The sequence below is a fragment of the Neolamprologus multifasciatus genome, chromosome 10 (assembly GCF_963576455.1).
Source record: "Neolamprologus multifasciatus chromosome 10, fNeoMul1.2, whole genome shotgun sequence".
NCBI classification, from domain to species: Eukaryota; Metazoa; Chordata; class Actinopteri; order Cichliformes; family Cichlidae; genus Neolamprologus; species Neolamprologus multifasciatus.
The window spans coordinates 21,567,370-21,587,344 of NC_140448.1; the positions used below are offsets into that span (position 1 = coordinate 21,567,370).

The window sequence follows — 19,975 nt, forward strand, 5'->3', positions numbered from 1 at the left end:
CTTCTCTTACAATGGACTTTTTTTTTGCTCTTTATAATAATTTTTACTAATAGTTTTCTTTTGGTATTGGCTCAATTTTTTAAATAGAAAAAATAATAATGAATAATACTAGTGTTGTAGCATCGTTTGACATCACTAGACGCAGTTAAAAATGTGAGAGGGCAGTGACACTCAAGTATTAATGTTAAGATGTTAGAACTTTGTCAGGCTGCATAGACGAAGCAATGTGCTGCCTTTGATGACATTATTCTGTCTGCCAGCTACTATCACTCACTGTCTTCAGTTCTTCTCCCTGTGTTCTGTATGGTCTGTCCACCACAAAATAACAAATATTTAACACAGATTGGACTGACAATATAAAATCTCAGACAGATTTAAAAACAGCAAAATCTATTTTTCTAAATCTGTGTTCCTTTCATGTCCCCACAGGCAGCCTTTTACATGCAGGTGATCAATGAGGAGGGAAACAACAGTCTTATTTTCTCAAAGCAATCTCTTCTCCTATGGCCTATCCCCATTCCCTGTTTTTTTTGTTTTTTTTCCCAGGTGTTAATTACTGGCTTATTAGACTGTCGACTGAGAAAGGCAGAAAGAAAGAGAGCGATAAACAGAGGGGGAGGGGAGGATGTATACAAAGTAGGACACAGGAATACGCCAGGTCCAAAATAAAAATCATCTCTTTGTATGAGTGCACAAGGGAGAAAGGCTGGAGGCGGAGGGACTCTATAGAGCCAACACTCGTAAATATGAATACTGTTAGTGTATGGGGCAGGTGTATGGAATGTGTATATGGAGCATGGGGGAGGGGATGGGTGGAGTCTAAACTCATATTTAACTACACAAAAGGAGAATTCTGGCTGAGTCAGAGCATTTCCCCTCCCACTCCTGCCCATCACACCCATCAACCAGAAGCAAGAGGGAGAACTCACAGTGAGAGGGGGTGGGGTAGGAGAGGATTAGGGAGAGTCGTTAGTACTGCAACAGAGTCACACCATGGATAATAGATTGTTTCAGTGCTTCTTAACCCTTTAGAAACTATAAACCTCTAAGCCTTCAGTCACACACGCTCTAGACTGGCCAGTGACCCCATGTTATCAGGTTCTGGTTTGTGTTGTATTTTTGCTAGTTCAAAGCCGCTCAATGAGGAGTTGGCAAATGTTTGCAGACAAGTAGGTATCTTGCATGCGAACTGTGGGTGACTGCTGCTATCTGCTAGTGACCAAAGCAATCACAATGAGGTTTTCGGAGCAGCACTCTACACTTCTTTCCAATCAATTTCACCTACAGACCAGCACCTACTTGCCAACCTGTCGAGGAGCACATATCTTTCCTAGCAAACTGTTGTCACTGCACTGACTTATGTGACTGTTGCTTTGGCAACCCATTTCACACCAACTGCCATCATCCTCCAGCAGCCACTTGCTGACAGAGGCCTTAGATAGAACCATCGCCATCCAAATATATATATATATATATATATATATATATATATATATATATATATATATATATATATATATGTGTGTGTGTGTGTGTGCTGATTTTTTCATCACCAACTTATCCACTAGAAAGTAAAATAAAGTGAAATAATTTCATACAGCATTCTGGATCATATTGTGTGTTATTTGATCAGGGATTCAAAGTCCCAATTTAGTTAGTTTTATTGCCTTTTGTCTCATTCCATGTTTTCTTTAATTAAACCTGGCAGGCAGTGACAGGCATTCTTGTCTCAACTGTACAAGCTTCTATGAAACTTGGTCATTTTTCATCTTTACATTGCCTTTAATTTCTGCAGTTGAACCTATATGTGACATAAGAATAACCTTGCCTGATCTGGAATAGCAAGACATCAATGCAACATCTTCACATCTTTGTCATGTTTCTTTTTTTTTTTTAGTAAAGTTCTTTAAAATATATTAAAAAAATAATTTTATCTATATTTTTTAAAAAAAACCCTGCTGAATTTGATTTACCCCTGACACAGAACTAAAATATTAATAGCTTCTATAAAAAAAACCTTTTGGGGGTTCTGTATGTAAGATGACTCAAATGTAATATGGAGAAAAGGGTGGAGAAAAAAGTCCAGATGACGTGGGAAAACAACAAATTTAGTATAAAATATTTTACAGTTCGGATCTGTTTAGGTGAACCTGTATTTTCAAGTTGTTGTGGGTGTCTGAGGAATCGATGTTGAATGCCTCTTACAGAGCTACAGGGCTAAAGACGCAACACTGATTTTCTTTGTCATGCTATTAGCGGAAACCCTTATCACTTTAAAGCAACTGTCTGTATATGAATGTATATATGTGTTCTTGTGCATGTGTGTTTTCATGCATTTTCATTGCTGACTGCTTCCTCTTTCTAAGTCACTTCCTCTCGACCACAATGCCTCCAGATTTGCCCCATCAAAGAATCATCTTCAAACTGAGGAGCTCTGTAAGCTGGAGAAGGCCACTGATGTGTCCCTGGGCTTTCTCCACTCAACCTAAATCACACAGGCGGACGCACACAGACAACAGCACTGCACTGCACGGCATGGCTTTTGGAAGGTCACTCTAAGAATAGCTTCCAATACATAAAAAAAGGCTCATATCCAGTTGGGAGCACACGCTGAAATGTGCATGCAAGCAAATGGACACAAGAAAACATGCAATAATTCATGGACAAAGGCACGGACCAAAGCACTCATACTGTCAAACACACACAGATATGTTCCACTGGCTGATGCACAAAGGGTATATATTTGTGCTCAGCTAAAAGGACAGGAAATTAACCACCTCATGTCCAGCCCAGAACGTCTCACATTCACTACTAAGGAAAGTAAAGTTAGCTGCAAAAAGGAAAGACGGCTAATGGCATTGATTTCCTTTATGCTTGGAAGGAAAAACACCTTGCCCATCTAAGAGATACTTTATATGCTCATTTCTCTGACTATGGTTATAAATATTATGGTGGTGATATTTCACAGTTAAAGTAAATGCAACACACAGGCGATGTGATTTAGCAGAACTGGAATAAAAATCATTTCTTGATTAAAATAAAAAAATCTTTACTCATAATGCAACATTTATCTCTGTTCTCTCGCTCTCTTCTCACACACTTGCTTCTCTAATGTATCAACACAGCCACACCCCTCTTGTTTAGCCACCAGGCATGCATTAAAAAAAAAAGTTTTGTCTGGTTTTGAGGGTGTGTCCCTGCACGCGCTCTGCATATAACAATTAATCACAATACGACAATATATCTTTATCTTGTTATGTTTTAAATAAGACACAAGCTCCCAAACTCGCATCCCTGTGCACCTGATCTTTGCAAATGTGCGAAACATTGATTCTTTGCAATAATGTTTTACTGCAGACAGATAAATGCTACAACCACCACTCCGTTCCACCCTTCACTGCTCTCTATTTTGTTGTCTTCTCCTCCCCCCATTCAACAACCTTCAGCATCCTTACTTGCTGTTTTTATCTGCGCTTCTGATTATCACTGAACTCCAGCATGGCAGATGGGTGAATAGAGCTTCTGGAACCATGCTTAACCAGGTCACTGAGGGGTTAACTGTAAGGTTAGCTTTGCCCGTAGTGCCTCGGCTGTCTGACATTCAAATCCTCTGCATCTATCTTTTCCCTATCCTGCCCACTGGTCTACTTTTAAGCCTTCTTGCTTGTCACAATAAAATATTTTTTCCTTGTATCCCTTCGAGTGTGTGCGTGAATGCAAATGCATGTGTCTTTCTGTTTGTACATGCAGGTATAGGCTTGCAGGCGATACAGAGAGCCCTGATGTGAAGTGACAAGTTGAGAGACCAAGCCTTTGGACACTGGCTGAGGGACAGAAGAGAAACCAAATAAAAACAGACATAGCCTTTATAAAATGATACAATGCAACTGCAGATGTCATCTGCCCCCAGTCCCTGCACTTACAATATCACTCAATCATTCTTTAATAATGGACTTTTTTATGATCTATTCATATATTTTTTAAATAAAATACTCAGGGAAAAAAAGCACGAATACATTAGTGTGGGAGAACAGTGCTGTGACAAGTTGAGCCTGGGAGAGATTGGATTGTCCCACAAAATGAGAGGCAATCTCTTCCTCTGGCTATTTGCTACAGTCATCATTGTCTGGAATGGGCCAATTCACCTGAATGCCTGTCTGCTTAGCTTACCATTATGTGTCCCTCTGTTTCCTTACCTGACCTGTTTCGACTCAGTTCAACTGATTCAACACAGAGCTTGAAATGAAATGAAAATAAGGTTTTAAAAGAATAACTGTAACTAACTATAACCCACCGGGGAGGGCAAAGACACATAATCTTTTTAGCTGGCGGCGATCCAACTGAAGGGCAGTCATCCTGTTCACTACACTTTAGTCTGCAGTCCACTGCTGCAATTAGAAAATGCAGCAATCGCCAGAGAAACAACGTCATGACATAAAAAAGGCAAAATATATCATTTGTAGGATATCTTTCGACCACAAGAAGGATTACACTAGTATAGTTATATTTATATATAATACATAAATGTCACATTCTACATGTATAATTATATATATGTGACATTTTAATGCATTTTTGGATAAAATAAAAAAGAGAACCTTAAAAATGAAATGCTATATAATGAAATTCAAAAGTCAGAATAAAATCATGCATTACTGTGCAAAGGTTTTTAGGCACTTGACATGTACAATCAGGAAGGTGTGCAAGTTTCATGTTGCTGTGTGACAGTGATCCCAAACATACAACCAGAGCCATAAAGGCTCTACCAACCCTACCTTGAAAAGCTGCGTCTCGGTGAACTGAACCTGAATGAACTCGTGCTGTTTTAAAGTCAATGGGTGGCTACATCATATTTATTCAAGACATTACTTTAGAGAGACATCACTTTTAGTGTCTAGCGAAAAAGTAATGCACTGCATTCAACATCAAACGACTTCTCTATTGAATTTACTGCAGTGGAATTAAAAAGCAGACTCTCTACTTTCTAAAATCTACTTTCAAAGATGTGGATTTATGACTGCAACGATCAAGGGAATGATGCAGAAACAACTAGATCACCAGCTTTGGAGATTTCTAGAATCATTGTTATTATTATTATTATTATTGTCAAACCTAAGCAGAAAGCTTAATGGGGCTGAATATGATGCAGCATATAAAGTATTAGTCCCGCGCTATGCATTGCGTGACAGTTGAGATGAGTGGGTAATTATAATGCCCTAACTGACTGCTTTTTGAGACAGATGTTGTGTTCGCGAATCTTGAAGCAGGTCAGATACCCAAACTGACTGCAAAATGAGACAAGAGGTCTCTCAGCCACAGTCAAGGTTCTCTGCTCTGACAAGAGAGCAGATGGCGGTTTGTGGAAATAACAACCCAGATCAAAAGGAGAGAGAGGCAGAGGACTCTGAAAATTCTCCACTACAGCTCATCCTCTTACATAGATTGCCTTTTCATGTTGTCACTTTAAACATTCATTCATTAAAAACGAAAATAAATAAATAAAAAATAAATCCAAAGACTTTTCTTTCTTTTTTTTTAAATTATCTCACACAAATACAGTTTAAGCATTGTGATGCACATCCTCTACTTACACCAGAATACTCTTTATGCTGCTTTGTGTGTCAGAGAGTGTGCATGCACATAACACTCGGTGACATTCTGCTAAACTGTGGCAAATTATACAATGGCTGGGTGAATTGAGTTACTCCTGTGGGTTCTTTGTATATGAGTGCATACAAGTATGTATGTCTGTGACATATACAGAACAAGCTGAAAATAAAGATTTACAACAGCAGTGTGCGTGCCGTCAGATAATTAAATGATTCTTATTTTATGAAAGTAAATTTATTTTGTTCAAAAGCAATGTGGCAAAAGGAAAGAAAACAAAAACATTTAAAAGATCTGATGCTTCACGGTGTTTTGTCACAGTTTCTATTTGTCACATTTAGAAAATAATGGATTACCTAACAGCAGTAACAGCTTTTTACTCCCCCAGCAAGCACTTCAAAAACAATACACAATATATAACCTCCAAATTAACTGTTTGTCAGAGGAGAGCATTCCACCTCCGCCATCTGGCATTATAAACTGTTCTAATGTTAGCTCTATAACTTTTAAAATGAACACTATAAACTGCACCTACCCTACAAAAAGAAAGAAAAAATAAATAAAATACAGAACAACAAAAAATTAGAGAACAATAAACCAAATTTTAAGGGCATTTAAAACCAACCATACTACTTGTATGGTTGGTTTACACTTTACAACTTTTCTTTTTTTACTGCTGGACTCTAAAAACTGTAAAGCTGTACGCCTACTGAGTATACCAAACTAGATGTCCTCATCTGCAAGCGATGATAAAGACAAGCAGACTTGTACATCCATGTTTTTAAATAACTCTTTCAGAAACATATATTTAAAAGTTGACAGTTGGGGCAAATAGACGCTGCAATTGCTGTCCTTCCTTCCAAGCAATTTAACATTAGAGATTACAAGGGGATGTTTTAATTGCATTTACAAAACAGACATTTACTGTAACTTCCAGTCCCTCTGGATAAAGCAGCTAATCTAATGAGAAGGAACTTTTCTCTGGTCTAAAGTCAATCTCTGTGGCAGGCATTAATGCATTCACAAGGATCGCATTTCCCTGCCAACCATTAAATACATCAGTCTCTCACTGGCATCTTATGAATATAAATATAGCCATAGATATTTCCAAACTTATATCTAAAATATGCAAGCAGGATGAAAATGTTGAATGGTGAAAAATGCTGAGAACTGACAGAAAACTTGAGTGAGCGATATTCCCTGAGATGAATGAGACGCCATCTTTGAATACTGTTATCCAGTTCGTGTAAAACTGAAAAGTGCCATCCCACTCTGCAGCGAAAAAATTCTATTGAACGTCTGTCTATCGATCTTGAAGGGGAAGCGAGCCATAGGTAGCCCTTATGGAGTTTACTTGAAGCAGTGGGCTCTAAAAATGGATAAAATCCACGATGGATCATCCCTCTATCTCTCTAAATGTTCACGCTGTACCCGACAGCAACAGATACCAACAGATGTGCTGTAACTAGTTAAAGATCAGTCAAGGACAAAGAGTAGTGGTTCTGTGGGAGTGATTAACTTTCTATGGTAATACGATGTATAGACGTGTCCGCCAAATAATAACACTGATGCATTCAAAGGTTTTTGTGTATGAAATTCTACTGCACGTCACATGAGAGATTACCTTGCATGCTGGGTAAAGACTGATCATGATTTATGATGGGTGCTTGACTTGCAGTCCTCACATGCTAGAGAAACCCTGACTGTCCTAACTGAATAAAAGAGAGTTTTAATTTGAATTTTTCAGTAGCTTATTTTCTTACCAGACACAGTCCTGACAATCTCAGAGGTGTTCCTCAGGCCCACAAAGGAGAACTGGTAGAGCCTCCAGGAGCGAATGTCCCCAACCTCCACTGAGCTCCTTTTCCACTTGTACACAATCTCCTCCCTGGGGTAGCCATCTGAAAAAGGGAGGACATGGAGATTACTTCAAACTCATTAAAGGCAGGAGAGAAGCTCAGGCCCTCCAAGGTTTGGAGGCCTATCTCCCCCCACCACTTCCCCTGCCGGGGGAGGACTCCCTCAGACATCGGTGCGTTGGTGGTTCTTTGTGTCCGGGGGTGGGCGTCCGGGTACACACCGGCTCACTCCTTGGCGGCTGCTTATCGGGGCCTGGAGCCTGGGGCTCGCTTGGGCCACTTCGGAGGTGGGGTGCCCCCGGCCTCTCGGCCTGGGGCTCGGTCACTCAGGCACAGCTGGCTGCCGGCGGAGCTTACGGGCACGTCACTGCAGCCCCCCCTGGCTTCTGCTCCGTGGCTGCTGGGTGACCCCTCATCTGGGACTCTCCTCAGCTCTTTCTGGGACAGTGGCACGGCTGCCCCTCTGTTGGTCTTCCTTGGTCTCTTGTGTTCTGGGGGCCTCTGGATGTCTGGAGTTTTGATCTCCTCCATACCTGCTTCATGCCCTGGAGGACGGGGCAGTGGCCCCCCACACCCTCTAGCAGATCATTACATGAGGGAACCTTTTAAGAAAACAAGCGCGTCCATGCTCACAGGTGTACACACGGGTGATCACACACACAAACTACACCCTTTTTGGCTCCTACCTCAATGCACACTGTGCTGTCGATCTTACGTGCTGCACAATAATGTTTAATATTTAGTATTTACTGTCATATTCCCATATATCATTGTGATGTTGTTTATTGTATTACTCTCGTTTTCTTCTGCTTGTTTTCTTTTTTCTTTCTCAACAGGTGATCCAGGTGATCGATATATGTATTTTATTTTTTTTTTTTCTGCTTATTCTGTTGGTTTTTGTTTTTTGCCCTTCTCCCCCGTCCCTCTTCTCAACTGTTTTTCTTTCCCTGTTTCTTTCTCCCTTTTCTTTCCCCCAGTCAAGTCTGTCCCGTATTCAGCAAGTGAAAATAAAATAAAGAATAAAACGTGAATCAAATGGACCATTACGGCAAAGCTGGGATGGTCAATTTGGTAAAGAAAATCCGTTGGGCATCTTTCTTCACCTTTAGACAATAATTCTGATGGCAAAAGAGCCAAACGGGACAGGCAAAAAAGAAAAAAAAAAAAAAAAAAAAAAAAAAAGGAGAGAAGCTCAAGACTCGACTGCATAGCTATGCTGTCTTTTATTTTAGAGTAATCCGTGTCCACCAATTCGGCAAGCTTGCAAATAAAATGTTTCATGAAAGAAACATTATATAACAGACTCCAGCACAACATGTTGACAAAATATCCAGTCCATCTGTGGGGCGAAAACGTCTTTGTCACTAACATCACTTAAAAGCAAAGATTACAACACAGCTCTGTAGCTGGCGATAAGTTGGATTTCTATAATTTTATTACTTCCAGCGCCTCCTCTGTTATACAAATCATAACAACAATCTTAATAGAGTACAGCTGAGTCACTTAGACAAACAGATGCATTTTCATAATTAAATCATGTATGTGAGTATCGAATTTGCGTTCTTACCATCTCACAGTAAGAGTCTGTCCCTTAGTATGGGTGTTAAAGTTGGGTGTTCTTTCAGCTCTATTTAAATTTCAGTCTAGTACAGTCTTCAGTCTAGTGATGAGCTGTGTGTGGCAGATGAGGGAGTAGTCTGAATAATGCACATGAACTGCTTTCAGAGCAAAGTTGCAATGATTTTATCACTAAAGTGCTCTCAGACATCCAGTAATGTCTGACCTTAGAGGAGCAGGGGGATGAAAGGTGCTGCCCATTTCCCACATTACAGCCACAGAGGCTGGCAGACTTCATCTTTACTGGTAATGCATTCAGGACACATTATTGATTCAGACTTCTTTTGATAAGCTGGAACAATAATGCTCCTATGAATTCCCTTTGGCCCTAGTTGTGCTGTCATAAAAGCTGCTGTAATCCAAATACTAAAATGCAATATATAGCAAACTGAAACAATATACTCTGCTCTGTGTGTCTGAAAAGTCCTGAAGCAAAAAAGTTTGGCCTGATCTCGGCTGACTACAGTCAAAATCGCCGCAGAAGAGGTCGCACTGGATAATCGACCATGCTTTGTTGCTTTGTGGCACATGGTCATAAAATGTGAATGCAAAGTGCGGCACACTAATCCGTCTGCTGCTTCTGAGATTGAGCTCATACTGTACATCAAAGTTCTGAAACACATCCATAGCTTTCATCAAATTTAAATGAAGGCTTGTGTTCCGTTTTTAGGTCTGCTTTCTTGTGCAGTGGAGCTATTTAGGAATCATTTTCTCTGGAGAATATCCCCTGGTGTGTCTCTCCATATATCCACTGTGACTTCAGCAGATAACTTACTGTCTAGTCCTAACATGGAATGACTAACTTGTTTGGACTTGTGTTACTTTTTAAAATGTCTTTTAGAACAATACTGACAGGTTTCAGGAAAATAAATGAATAGTGCCTTTGGCTTGAATAAATAAATGCCTGAATGGTTTTTTGAATCTTGTTGTTCATTTATTCCACGTTATAACACATTCATAAGGTTTCACTTGCTTTCTATTGAAAGGCTGTTGTTGCTTTTTACCAATCTTAGACCTAACCAGTTACATTAAAGCATACTTTACATATTCTAAATGCATGATTTCTTTCCTATTTACATAAATACACGCATGACTCATGTGCCTTCTTTTAGGTAACTGGAGTGCTCCCAATGAAAATCTTAAATGGTTCCAGCGTTAATTCCTTGATTTGGTCTGTTGGATAATCACTGCTTATGGTAAATGGTAAATGGCCTGTATTCATATAGCGCTTTACTAGTCCCTAAGGACCCCAAAGCGCTTTACATATCCATTCACACACACATTCACACACTGGTGATGGCAAGCTACATTGTAGCCACAGCCACCCTGGGGCACACTGACAGAGGCGAGGCTGCCGGACACTGGCGCCACCGGGCCCTCTGACCACCACCAGTAGGCAACGGGTGAAGTGTCTTGCCCAAGGACACAACGACCGAGACTGTCCAAGCCAGGGCTCGAACCGGCAACCTTCCGATTACAAGGCGAACTCCCAACTCTTGAGCCACGATCGCCCTTAAATTTAGTCTTTGCTCACATGTGACATGTTTAGGGCCTTGCTGCGTTTGTGTGTGTTTGTTTGAGAAGGCGAAGACAGGGAGGGGTAAATCGGTAGGGTTTCAGCATATGGTCAGACTTACAGCTTGAAAACTCCAGGGGGCACGAGTGCTCATCCATAGGGAAGTTGTTCAGTTTAAGCTGGCACTCGGCATCGATGGTCAACCTGCAGAGAGATGAAATTTAGCTCCATGAACACAAAAATGCAATGTGTTGTACAATACTCTATATAAAACCTAATTTTTCAGTCTAATCACCAGGTCACCAGGGATGGGTTTTGTTTTATGTTATATTGTTCATTTCAAAAGAAGTCTGGTACATTTTGGCATTATAGGTTTTATTTTGTTATGTGAAAATTCTACAAAAAGGGTAGCTCTAACCAAACCCGGGCCCTACCGCTAATCCTTATCATAAACGACACAATAAATTATTCATTACAATTTCAAAAAAAAAAAAAAAAAAAAATTCATGTTATTTTTTTACAGCTGCAGTTCTTTTTCACACCTGAGGAAGTTTGAAGGAGAAGTCATTAAACTTCCTCTTAATGAGAGAATAACCTTAAATGACTTTACCCATCCACGCACTCTCTATTGTCTTGTATCATTGTGCACCGAATCACAGCGGCCATCCTAATTAACAACCAGCGGTTAAGTTCTGAGTCCCCTAAATTAATGAAGTGGAGAGACAGTGTTCTGCATAGGGAAACATCCATCACAGCTCGATTGAGTCCGGAAGACTTCACTTACTCTCTTATCATCACTACTGATGTATCGTGGTGTCAGTGCAAATGCCCGCTTTATTTATTATGGTAATAAGAAAAAATAATATTTATTTTTGATCTATCAACCTATTTTACATATAGCATGCTGAGTTATATGGTTTGAGTCAAATTAAAGCAATTAAACTATTGAACGCTAATGTAAAATTAAAAGGCTTTTTTTAAGCTCCATGCCAAAGCAGGTGTTCCTCCATCTCAAAAGGCAATTTTCTGAATCATTCAACACAATGGATTTTTCTGTACATTAATTAATGTTAACCATAACAAGCAGGAAGCTAAAATTTCCAAAGGCGTGTTCAGGATAATCAGTGTAAAGATTACTTAGAATGTCCTTACATGCAGGTTAAGGCCTCTGTGCATATAAGGAAGCTTAAAGGCAACATATGAAAATGAGAAATAAAAATAAGAAAATACTAAGAGAACAAAATCCAAAATGCCAAAGACTCAGAATAATGAAACACTAAGTAAAAAAGATGAATAAATAATAAAATAATAGAAATAATTCAGTGTGATAAAATTAAGCTGGTGTCAAAGATACCAAAATTCACTTTAATAAATTTGTCAGAAGCTCCAGCATCACTGACGTTTTACCTCAGCGTGTAAAGTATTCTGCCGTCATTCCATATCCTGAGCATGCGATTGGGTGTGGTGATCCAGTGGGCATCGGCCTTCTTTGAGTTGCGAAAGAAAGTATCTGGGATCCATATTTTTCCAACCATGTTGCTGTTGAGACGTAGAACCTTCATTGTGCTGTTGAATTTTAATCTTCTGTCGTACCAGGTCTGAGCAAAAAAGATGTCGATGGTGTATTCCTAATGACGCAAAACACAGTTTCACTCAAACTGTCGTGTTCAACTTCACTTCGGAAAAACCAAACATGCTTCACATTACACAACAGATAAAGGTCTGATAAAAGATTTCATCTAGCGCTGTCAACAACATGCAGCTTCAAACCGTGAGATGCTATAACACCAAATTAAAAATGTGGGCTCAAAGAGAACTTTTTTCTGTCTGGAGGGAACTTTTCTATGCCAGAGGAAACTTAACGCTGAAATGCATTTGCATACAATTTTCTTAAAGGAGATGGTGTCTTTTCAGGCTGGGAAGTGCTTTTGTCGCAGCTAAAGAGCACTGTTGAAAAAAGACCAGCTTGACGCCCTCAACCTGAAAATTAAATGTTCAACGGGGCAATTAATAACCCCCATTGTTCGACTGAAGTATTACCCGACCTTATAACCTGCTGCCTCGGCAGCACTTTGTCCTGAGCATTGACAAAACCTTCTGTCTCCTATTCAGTGCGGTGACACTATGCCAGCTGCGTTGGAACATACGCACTATATGGAGGAAAGCATAGGCAATACACATCTGGGAGAAGAAGACGAGCAATAGGTGAAACGTGACAGGTGTAGCGTTAAAGGGAAAGGTGAAACATTAAATAGAGAGAAAGAGAGAGCTATCATTCTGTGTTATTTATTTTGTTATTTGGATAGGCTCAGCGCTGAGGTTCAAAGTGAAGTACAGCAGGAGAGAAAAAAAAAACTGGGGATTTGTGTGTAAGAGGCCATAGAGGCATTAACTTTCTGACAAAGCTTATCCCAACAATAAAGTCTAAATCCTTGCCAAAGAGTTCCAAATGAGATTTGAAAAACATTTTCACAAGGCAAAATTCCCATCCTTTCAGCAGCCCTTTTTATCACAAGGGACAGACAGACAGACAGTACAAATACAATGATAAGAGAAAGGCTGAATGACTTAGGATCTTCGAGGATCTTCATCTGCGCCCCACTGAGCATGATAAACATAAATAGTCTGGGATCTTTCAAGACCTGGGAACTTTTTATTCTTCTTAGTATTCAAACAGCTCTAAAATCAGCTCAGAAATGTTCAGGTGCAGCAGCTACAAAGCAGCAATGTATCATTCATTCTTTTTATTTTTCAGACCTTGACCTCTTTCCATCTGTTATACTGTTATACTGTCCCTTATAACTTGTAACTTAGTCATACTGAGATTCCTACTGCATAAATAAGAAATCAAAACTATATTCATGCCAAGATTCACACCCCCGTACAATCAGAGTACTCTGTGCTCTTCAGAAAAACTACCAACCTAACAACATTTGTCATGTTATAGTGTGAAATGACTGGCCCGAGCACATGTATTACATATGAATACGAGGCAATCAGTCAACCTTTCATGTCAAAATGCCCTCTCCATAGAAGCACAGCCAGGCATGGTCGCAGACTTCCTAATGTGAGTATAAGCACACATTTTCTAACTGATACCATCATTGCATCTCTTCTTCCATCACTTTAGCCGGAGCGGAGTGGGTGTTTTAGCTACTTACCAAAATGGAATGGCATCACAGTGTAGAACAGATTGCTCATGTCATGAAATGATAACAAGGAGGATCAATCTCCTCCTTCTAGACCACGCTTCCCTACTTTGTTGTTACTTCTGCATTAAGGGGTCACCAATATGAATCAGTGAACATTCAGCATTTCAAACATTTGTTTTTTTCACTCTAAAACTGTAACTTCCTTCTAAGAACCCAGCAAAGGGATTTTTGGAAGTTGAGAAGCTCTCCCACACATGTTGGCTGACAGAAATGTGAAATTGTGTAAGAGTAATGCATCTCATGTTGGACGGACTTGTCTTGGCAAGTAACAAAGTACTTAAAAAAACACAATTCTATTCATTTTGTATGTATTATCATTAAATTCACATAAGATCATAAGAAAAATATCATTATAACACAAACACACACACACACACACACACACACACACACACACACACACACACACAGTAAACAGTATCAAACTTTAAGGAAAAGCAATATAGCAACCCAGTATCTTGACAAAATGTGTAATAGACACACACTGGTCCACCGTGTTCATTTCACGGTTTGCCTCTCCAAAATGTGAAATGGACACACGTGCACAAGTCACATTACTGCATGCAGAAACTGCATTACCATCATGGGGAAATGATACATTTAAAGCCACAAAATCTGTAGTGAGTAAAAACATATGAAGTACATTCCAGGGTCCTTTAATCACCAGAATCGATTAAGCTAGGATAATGTCTGTTTAAACACTTTCCTGTGATTATTTTCATGTTGGCTTGAAATAAATTATCTTCCTCTGCTGCAACTTCTGCATGCATGTACATTTCACGTTTTGGAGAGGCAAAGTGTGAAATGGACACGGTGGACCGACATGTCTATTACACGCTTTATTGTGATATCGGATTAAATAAAGAGCCACTGAAGATTAGTGTGAAGTCAATATCTCACCGAATGTGAAATATAGCCACAATCTTCCCCCTGTTATAGGATTTATGACACTGAATAATGAACAGATTTTTTTTTTTTTTTGGCAAAACATTATGATGTCCCAGTGTTTTAGAACTTTTGTATATAGCATAACAAACAAACAAACAAAAATACTGAACTGCATTAGAAACATTCATGAACTACTGCTATTGAAAGCTACGGTATCATGGTTTTAGCAGCAATTTGTGATTCACAATCATAACAGATATGATAGAAATTTTTAAAAAAAGCCCTTGCCTTTAAACCAGACCCAAAGAAAATCACAAATTAAGCATATTTACTTGAACAAAGCACAAAAAGCTTTGACAGTTGACTCAGATGCAGTTCTTGGCATGTACAAATCCAGAATATGTCAGGATTTGCCAGTGCACACAGTCATATTCAAATATACTGCTGTGAGATCTGGCATGCATGCTGAGCAACACAAAATTGTTACCTGTTATAATGTTTTGTCTTATTTAGACATATGAGGTGTTCAACTGCAATATGTTAACTCTTTTGTATTTGCTTGATATATAACTTAATATTTATTTATTTATTAATTTCTTACTATTAGAGATAAATAAAATGTACTTTTTAGTACTAGCATTATTTAATCATAATGCTAGACTACAATGACACTAATGACTTACGCATACTAAAGCACTCTTTACCAGCTTCACAATAATTAACAATAAAAATGTATTCACTTACCATATTGATGGCATTCACTGGTCCAATGCTGTTAACAAACATGTCTGTGTGGATCACTGTTGGCTTGACTGCAATGAAGAACAGGAAAAAAACATTTTAGAGAGTAAAAATTATCTTTCATATGGTAGCACAAAATTTTCCAGAAGGGTTAGATTGTTTTATATGTCACCATCAAAGGGAAAAAGAAGGCGACAATTCCCTTTGCTGTGAAAGTGTGAATAGAAAGTGTTTGGAAAATATCAGTGTTCAGTTAGATGGCAGTGAGAGGAGAAACATGAACATGTTGTTTAATTCACACCTGGAAAACAGGTCATCTACACAGTCAGCACCAAGTTTGTTGAAAATTGAATATTTTGCTGTGGATCTTTGTCAGGCTTTCAATTTGCAACATCTTCTTCAAACCAATGGGAAAAAACAAACACGAGTACTCAATAATACATTATTTAAGGTAGATGATTCTATCCATCACAGAAGCTATGCAACATGCATCCAACCTTACATCAAAGTCTATGGGAAGAACTCAAAGAACCTATAAAACCTGAAGGTTTTGCAGGTTCCTTAGCCGACAACAAGGAGTTGAACCTAGATTATTTCAGTGTTATAAATGTTCAGACCTCCTTTCTCTAGACTAAGAATACATGGACAACTTCCACATCAAACTGGTTTCTGAGAACCACACAATCATTCTCTATGTATTCATTGTTGATATCATTTTTCACAAAACAAATATATTACATAATTTTACAATGAATGTTAAAAGTCTGATTTTTACTTAAGAATAATGCATTTCAAAGAAAACCTTTGCATGCACATGTTTTGCAGGTATCTATCTTCTTTTGCACCTGCAGTTATACCACTTGTCCACCTTTTTATGTTTTACCATTGTGGCCTAATTGCCTTTCCTGGTTTAGCAAGTTAGGCAGCCAGGGACCAGACAAGAACGCTGGTGTCAAATGGACATTCATTCTCTGCTAGAGCCTCTGAGGTAGCCTGAATCAACTTGTACATGTTGCTATCTAATCTTCATGGATGACTGGCTGCTATGTCTTAGAGGACAGTCAGGTTAAAACTCAACCACCCTCAAGGTTTGATGCAGGAGCTTTAGTGAGTGTGAGAGAGAGACTGAGGAAGTGAGTGCAGGTTTGCATCCATTTCCCATGTGTGTGTGTGTTGCACTCCCACCCTACTGACATTGTTTGCACATGAATGAACACAAACACATGCATGCAAAACAATGAGACACATAGGCAATGGTCTCAAATATTGTTACCTGTAAATAAGTGGGGCGGGATATATCAATGAAATCATAAGGGACATATATAATCATAAATTTAAAAAAACATCAAATTTTGGGACTAACAAAAAATATATTAGGACTGGGCGATATATCGAGTTTTTAAATATATCGATATATTTTTATATGAGAAATGAGATGTGACAATATTGTTCATATCGATATAGTCTATGTTATGTTATAATTATACTTGTGGAGCCGCAAGTTTGCCTCTCCTTCATCCACTTTTGTCTCTACGCAACGTTACTCTCCCTCGCCTCTTTCTACTTCACTGAACACAACTCCCCCTCCCCCATCGCTTCACCTGCAGGCAACAACAAGATAGCTAATGAGCTAACAGCGTTCACGCGTTGACGCCATTCAGCCCCACGCATGGAGGCTGCACGGCCTAAAATCCTTTCATTTTCTCAAAACTCGACATGTATGAGTTCTGGTTGTGCTTGCTGACCGCGAATCGCTTTTATGTGGTACAAGGCGCTCAGCAATCTGTCAAAAAATGTTTTAGTACGACTTTGGTAAGCTACGAAGCCGCACCACTTGATGGATTGTTGGAGCCTTACAGTTGCCGTAGTCAGGAGCCTCGTGGAGTACTACGTACTGTACTTCAACGTAATATTACCGTAATGTGTGTGTTTAAGGACCACAAATGGCACCTGTTCAGAGACGTGGTTACAAAGAGGATTTCAAACTCCAGGCTGTCAGTCACGCAGTAGAAGTTGGGAACAGAGCAGCTGCGAAATCTGTCTTTGTTACTATGCTCAGCGTCTTTTAATTTACATTTTGACTGCACAATTGTGAGCTTTTTGTTATGCACAAAAACAACATTGTTTTATTTTATTTATGGAACATTATTATTTAATAAATGCTGATAATTTATTTCTTAGTAATTTTTTCATGTACATCTACGCTGTATGTTAATAAAAGCGCCTGTGTGAGATCTGGGACACAGTGTGACTAAGAACTCTCTTTTTGTTTTTACTTTATGGCTTTAAAAAAACATCGAGTCTGTACGTATGTTTCTTTGTTTGTGTGTTTTGTTTTGTTTTTCCTCTTCTTTTTGTTTATTTTTTTTTCATACTTATGTGAAGAAAAAGAACTTGAAGTGATGGTGGTCATCCAGACTACTATATGAGACTAAGAACAAAGGACGCCATCAAATACTGTACATCTCTTTTTTTTTTTTTGCATAACTTCAATAAACACTTGAATTAAAAAAACAAAACAAAAAAACCCCCATCGAGATATATATCATATATCGCCATCCAGCTAAAGAATATTGAGATATGAATTTTGCGTCATATCGCCCAGTCCTAAAATATATCATTGATATAAAAAGAAATGTTTTATTGTCTTCCTAAAATTCAAAACTTCCTCCTGGTAACAATATAAAACAAGCCAATCCATTAGAGCTGAAGCCTAAAATCATCTAACTTAGTGTACAACAACTCTAAGTCCATGCTTCTGTTCTCCATATTAGTGGATCTTTAAAAAACCCTGATCACCTCTAAGAGTCTTAGAACATCTCACAGTCCAATTGCTTCAATTCTTTATATACAATACACTCTAGTTCCATTAAATTTAAATCAGCATCACAATGGACTTCCGATGGAAGCTATGGCCCAATCAGCAATTAATCTAAATCAACAACTTCGAGAGCTCTGAGGAGTGGAGTAGAAACTTCACTTTGCCTTGGTATGACTGGTTGGTTGTTGGCTCAGATGACAGTACAGCCAGTTAATTATATCCCCTGTGTAGATGTGTAACTTGGTGGCAGCTGGAAGACTAGTGCTGAGAGAGCAAGATCACAGAACATTTGAAGATGATGGCTAAGACTGTGGCAGCCAGCTGCCCAGCTAAGCAGCGGCTCTCTTGGTTGCAGCTTCACCTCAAAGCACATCTAAGCTGCTCTTCAATTTATAGCACAGACCCACTTTCAAAGTATCAAGAATAATGACCATCCCTCATAAAACCTGTCACTTTATAGGTGGTATTAGATATTCTGTAAAATATGTATAATAATGTACATCGTATACAGGAAAACATGAATACAGACTAATATAAAGGATTTGTTGCTGATGCAACATCAACATTACTCTGCTACATTCATGCGCAGAATAAATTTATCATTTAGGTCAATTCATTAGTCATGCTTAATAAAGTTATGATTGAAATTGGGTCAAAACTCTTTCTGGTGCTGTATTTCATCTGTCACAATGGACGATGGTCTTTTGTTGCAACAAAATTGCCTAATGATGGTATAAGCTTTCACAAAGCAGAAAAGTAAGTAGTAAAGGATTTTTATAAACTATCCTTGTCATTTTTTGCCTGAATACAGCACTGGACAGTGCCAAATGTGTATGAATATTATAGTGGGTGAGCAAGCAAATTTTTATAGTACCACGTAGACTGGTGCAGCTTTATTATTTGACACTATGTCACTTCAACACTATTGCTGACTTTAACTGAGTTTCCCAGGAAACCACTGACACATTAATCAAGTATTCAAAGGTACTGAGTATCTCGCTTATCTGGTCTTGCAGATGGACGTGATAGGCTTCTGCAGACAAGCAGTCCTGCTCAGCTGTCTGTCAGACTCAAGAGAGTAAGATAGCTGTCTACAGGCTTGGAGGATGGTGACAGTTTCCCTGACCGTACTGCATGCATGTGCATTTTTTAAGTAAGGGTCTTGGAAAAAAAAGACAGCTGGTATAAAGCTTCAACAGTATTTTTTCACAATTTCTAAAGACTACTGAAATTTTAAGATTATGGCAAGGAAGTTTTACTTTCATTATCTATTTATTATGTTTGAAATGGCTGTGCTTTTTATGAGTGAACCGGAAAATGAATGCTTTGTTGACTTAATAATTATAACTACATCTAAATCTATTTTTTTTATTATGAATTATGTATTCAATGATTCATAAGGCTAATTCTGCTGTTAAACAGAGGTTATAAGTGTGTTAGTCTGGTTTGTGTTTAGTACACTGCCAGCTGCTTCATTTAAAGCTCTTTGTTTCTGGATTGTTAATGAAACTTTGTGCAGCCACTCTTACAAATCTAGACCTGGTTCAGTAGGTTATACATTTCGGTCTACAGTAACATCAGTGTAACACAAGTCACTTATATTATAACTCTTAACCCAAAACTTAAGCCTAAGTACTGTTGACTCATTGTTGTATAGCTCTAATTACAAATTTTGCCAGATATCTTTATGATTCTGTGACTAAACATATTATCT

At 38.7% G+C, this 19,975-nt stretch overlaps 1 protein-coding gene and 1 long non-coding RNA gene across 5 annotated transcripts in view; one reads left to right on the top strand and one right to left on the bottom strand.

The window, feature by feature from the left end:
- The window catches only part of LOC146510207 (uncharacterized), a 309,640-nt gene that overhangs the window by 163,539 nt on the left and 126,126 nt on the right, over positions 1-19,975 (top strand). The window lies entirely within an intron of this gene.
- The window catches only part of gabrg2 (gamma-aminobutyric acid type A receptor subunit gamma2), a 45,159-nt gene that overhangs the window by 17,096 nt on the left and 8,088 nt on the right, over positions 1-19,975 (bottom strand). For all 4 annotated transcript variants that reach the window (XM_085174759.1, XM_085174758.1, XM_085174757.1 and 1 more), the window contains exons 3-6: positions 15,444-15,511; positions 12,007-12,227; positions 10,721-10,803; positions 7,371-7,508 (exon numbers count right to left, since the gene is read on the bottom strand). In XM_085174759.1, the coding sequence (XP_085030885.1) occupies positions 7,371-7,508; positions 10,721-10,803; positions 12,007-12,227; positions 15,444-15,511 (510 nt within the window). The remainder of the gene's footprint in view (positions 1-7,370; positions 7,509-10,720; positions 10,804-12,006; positions 12,228-15,443; positions 15,512-19,975) is intronic.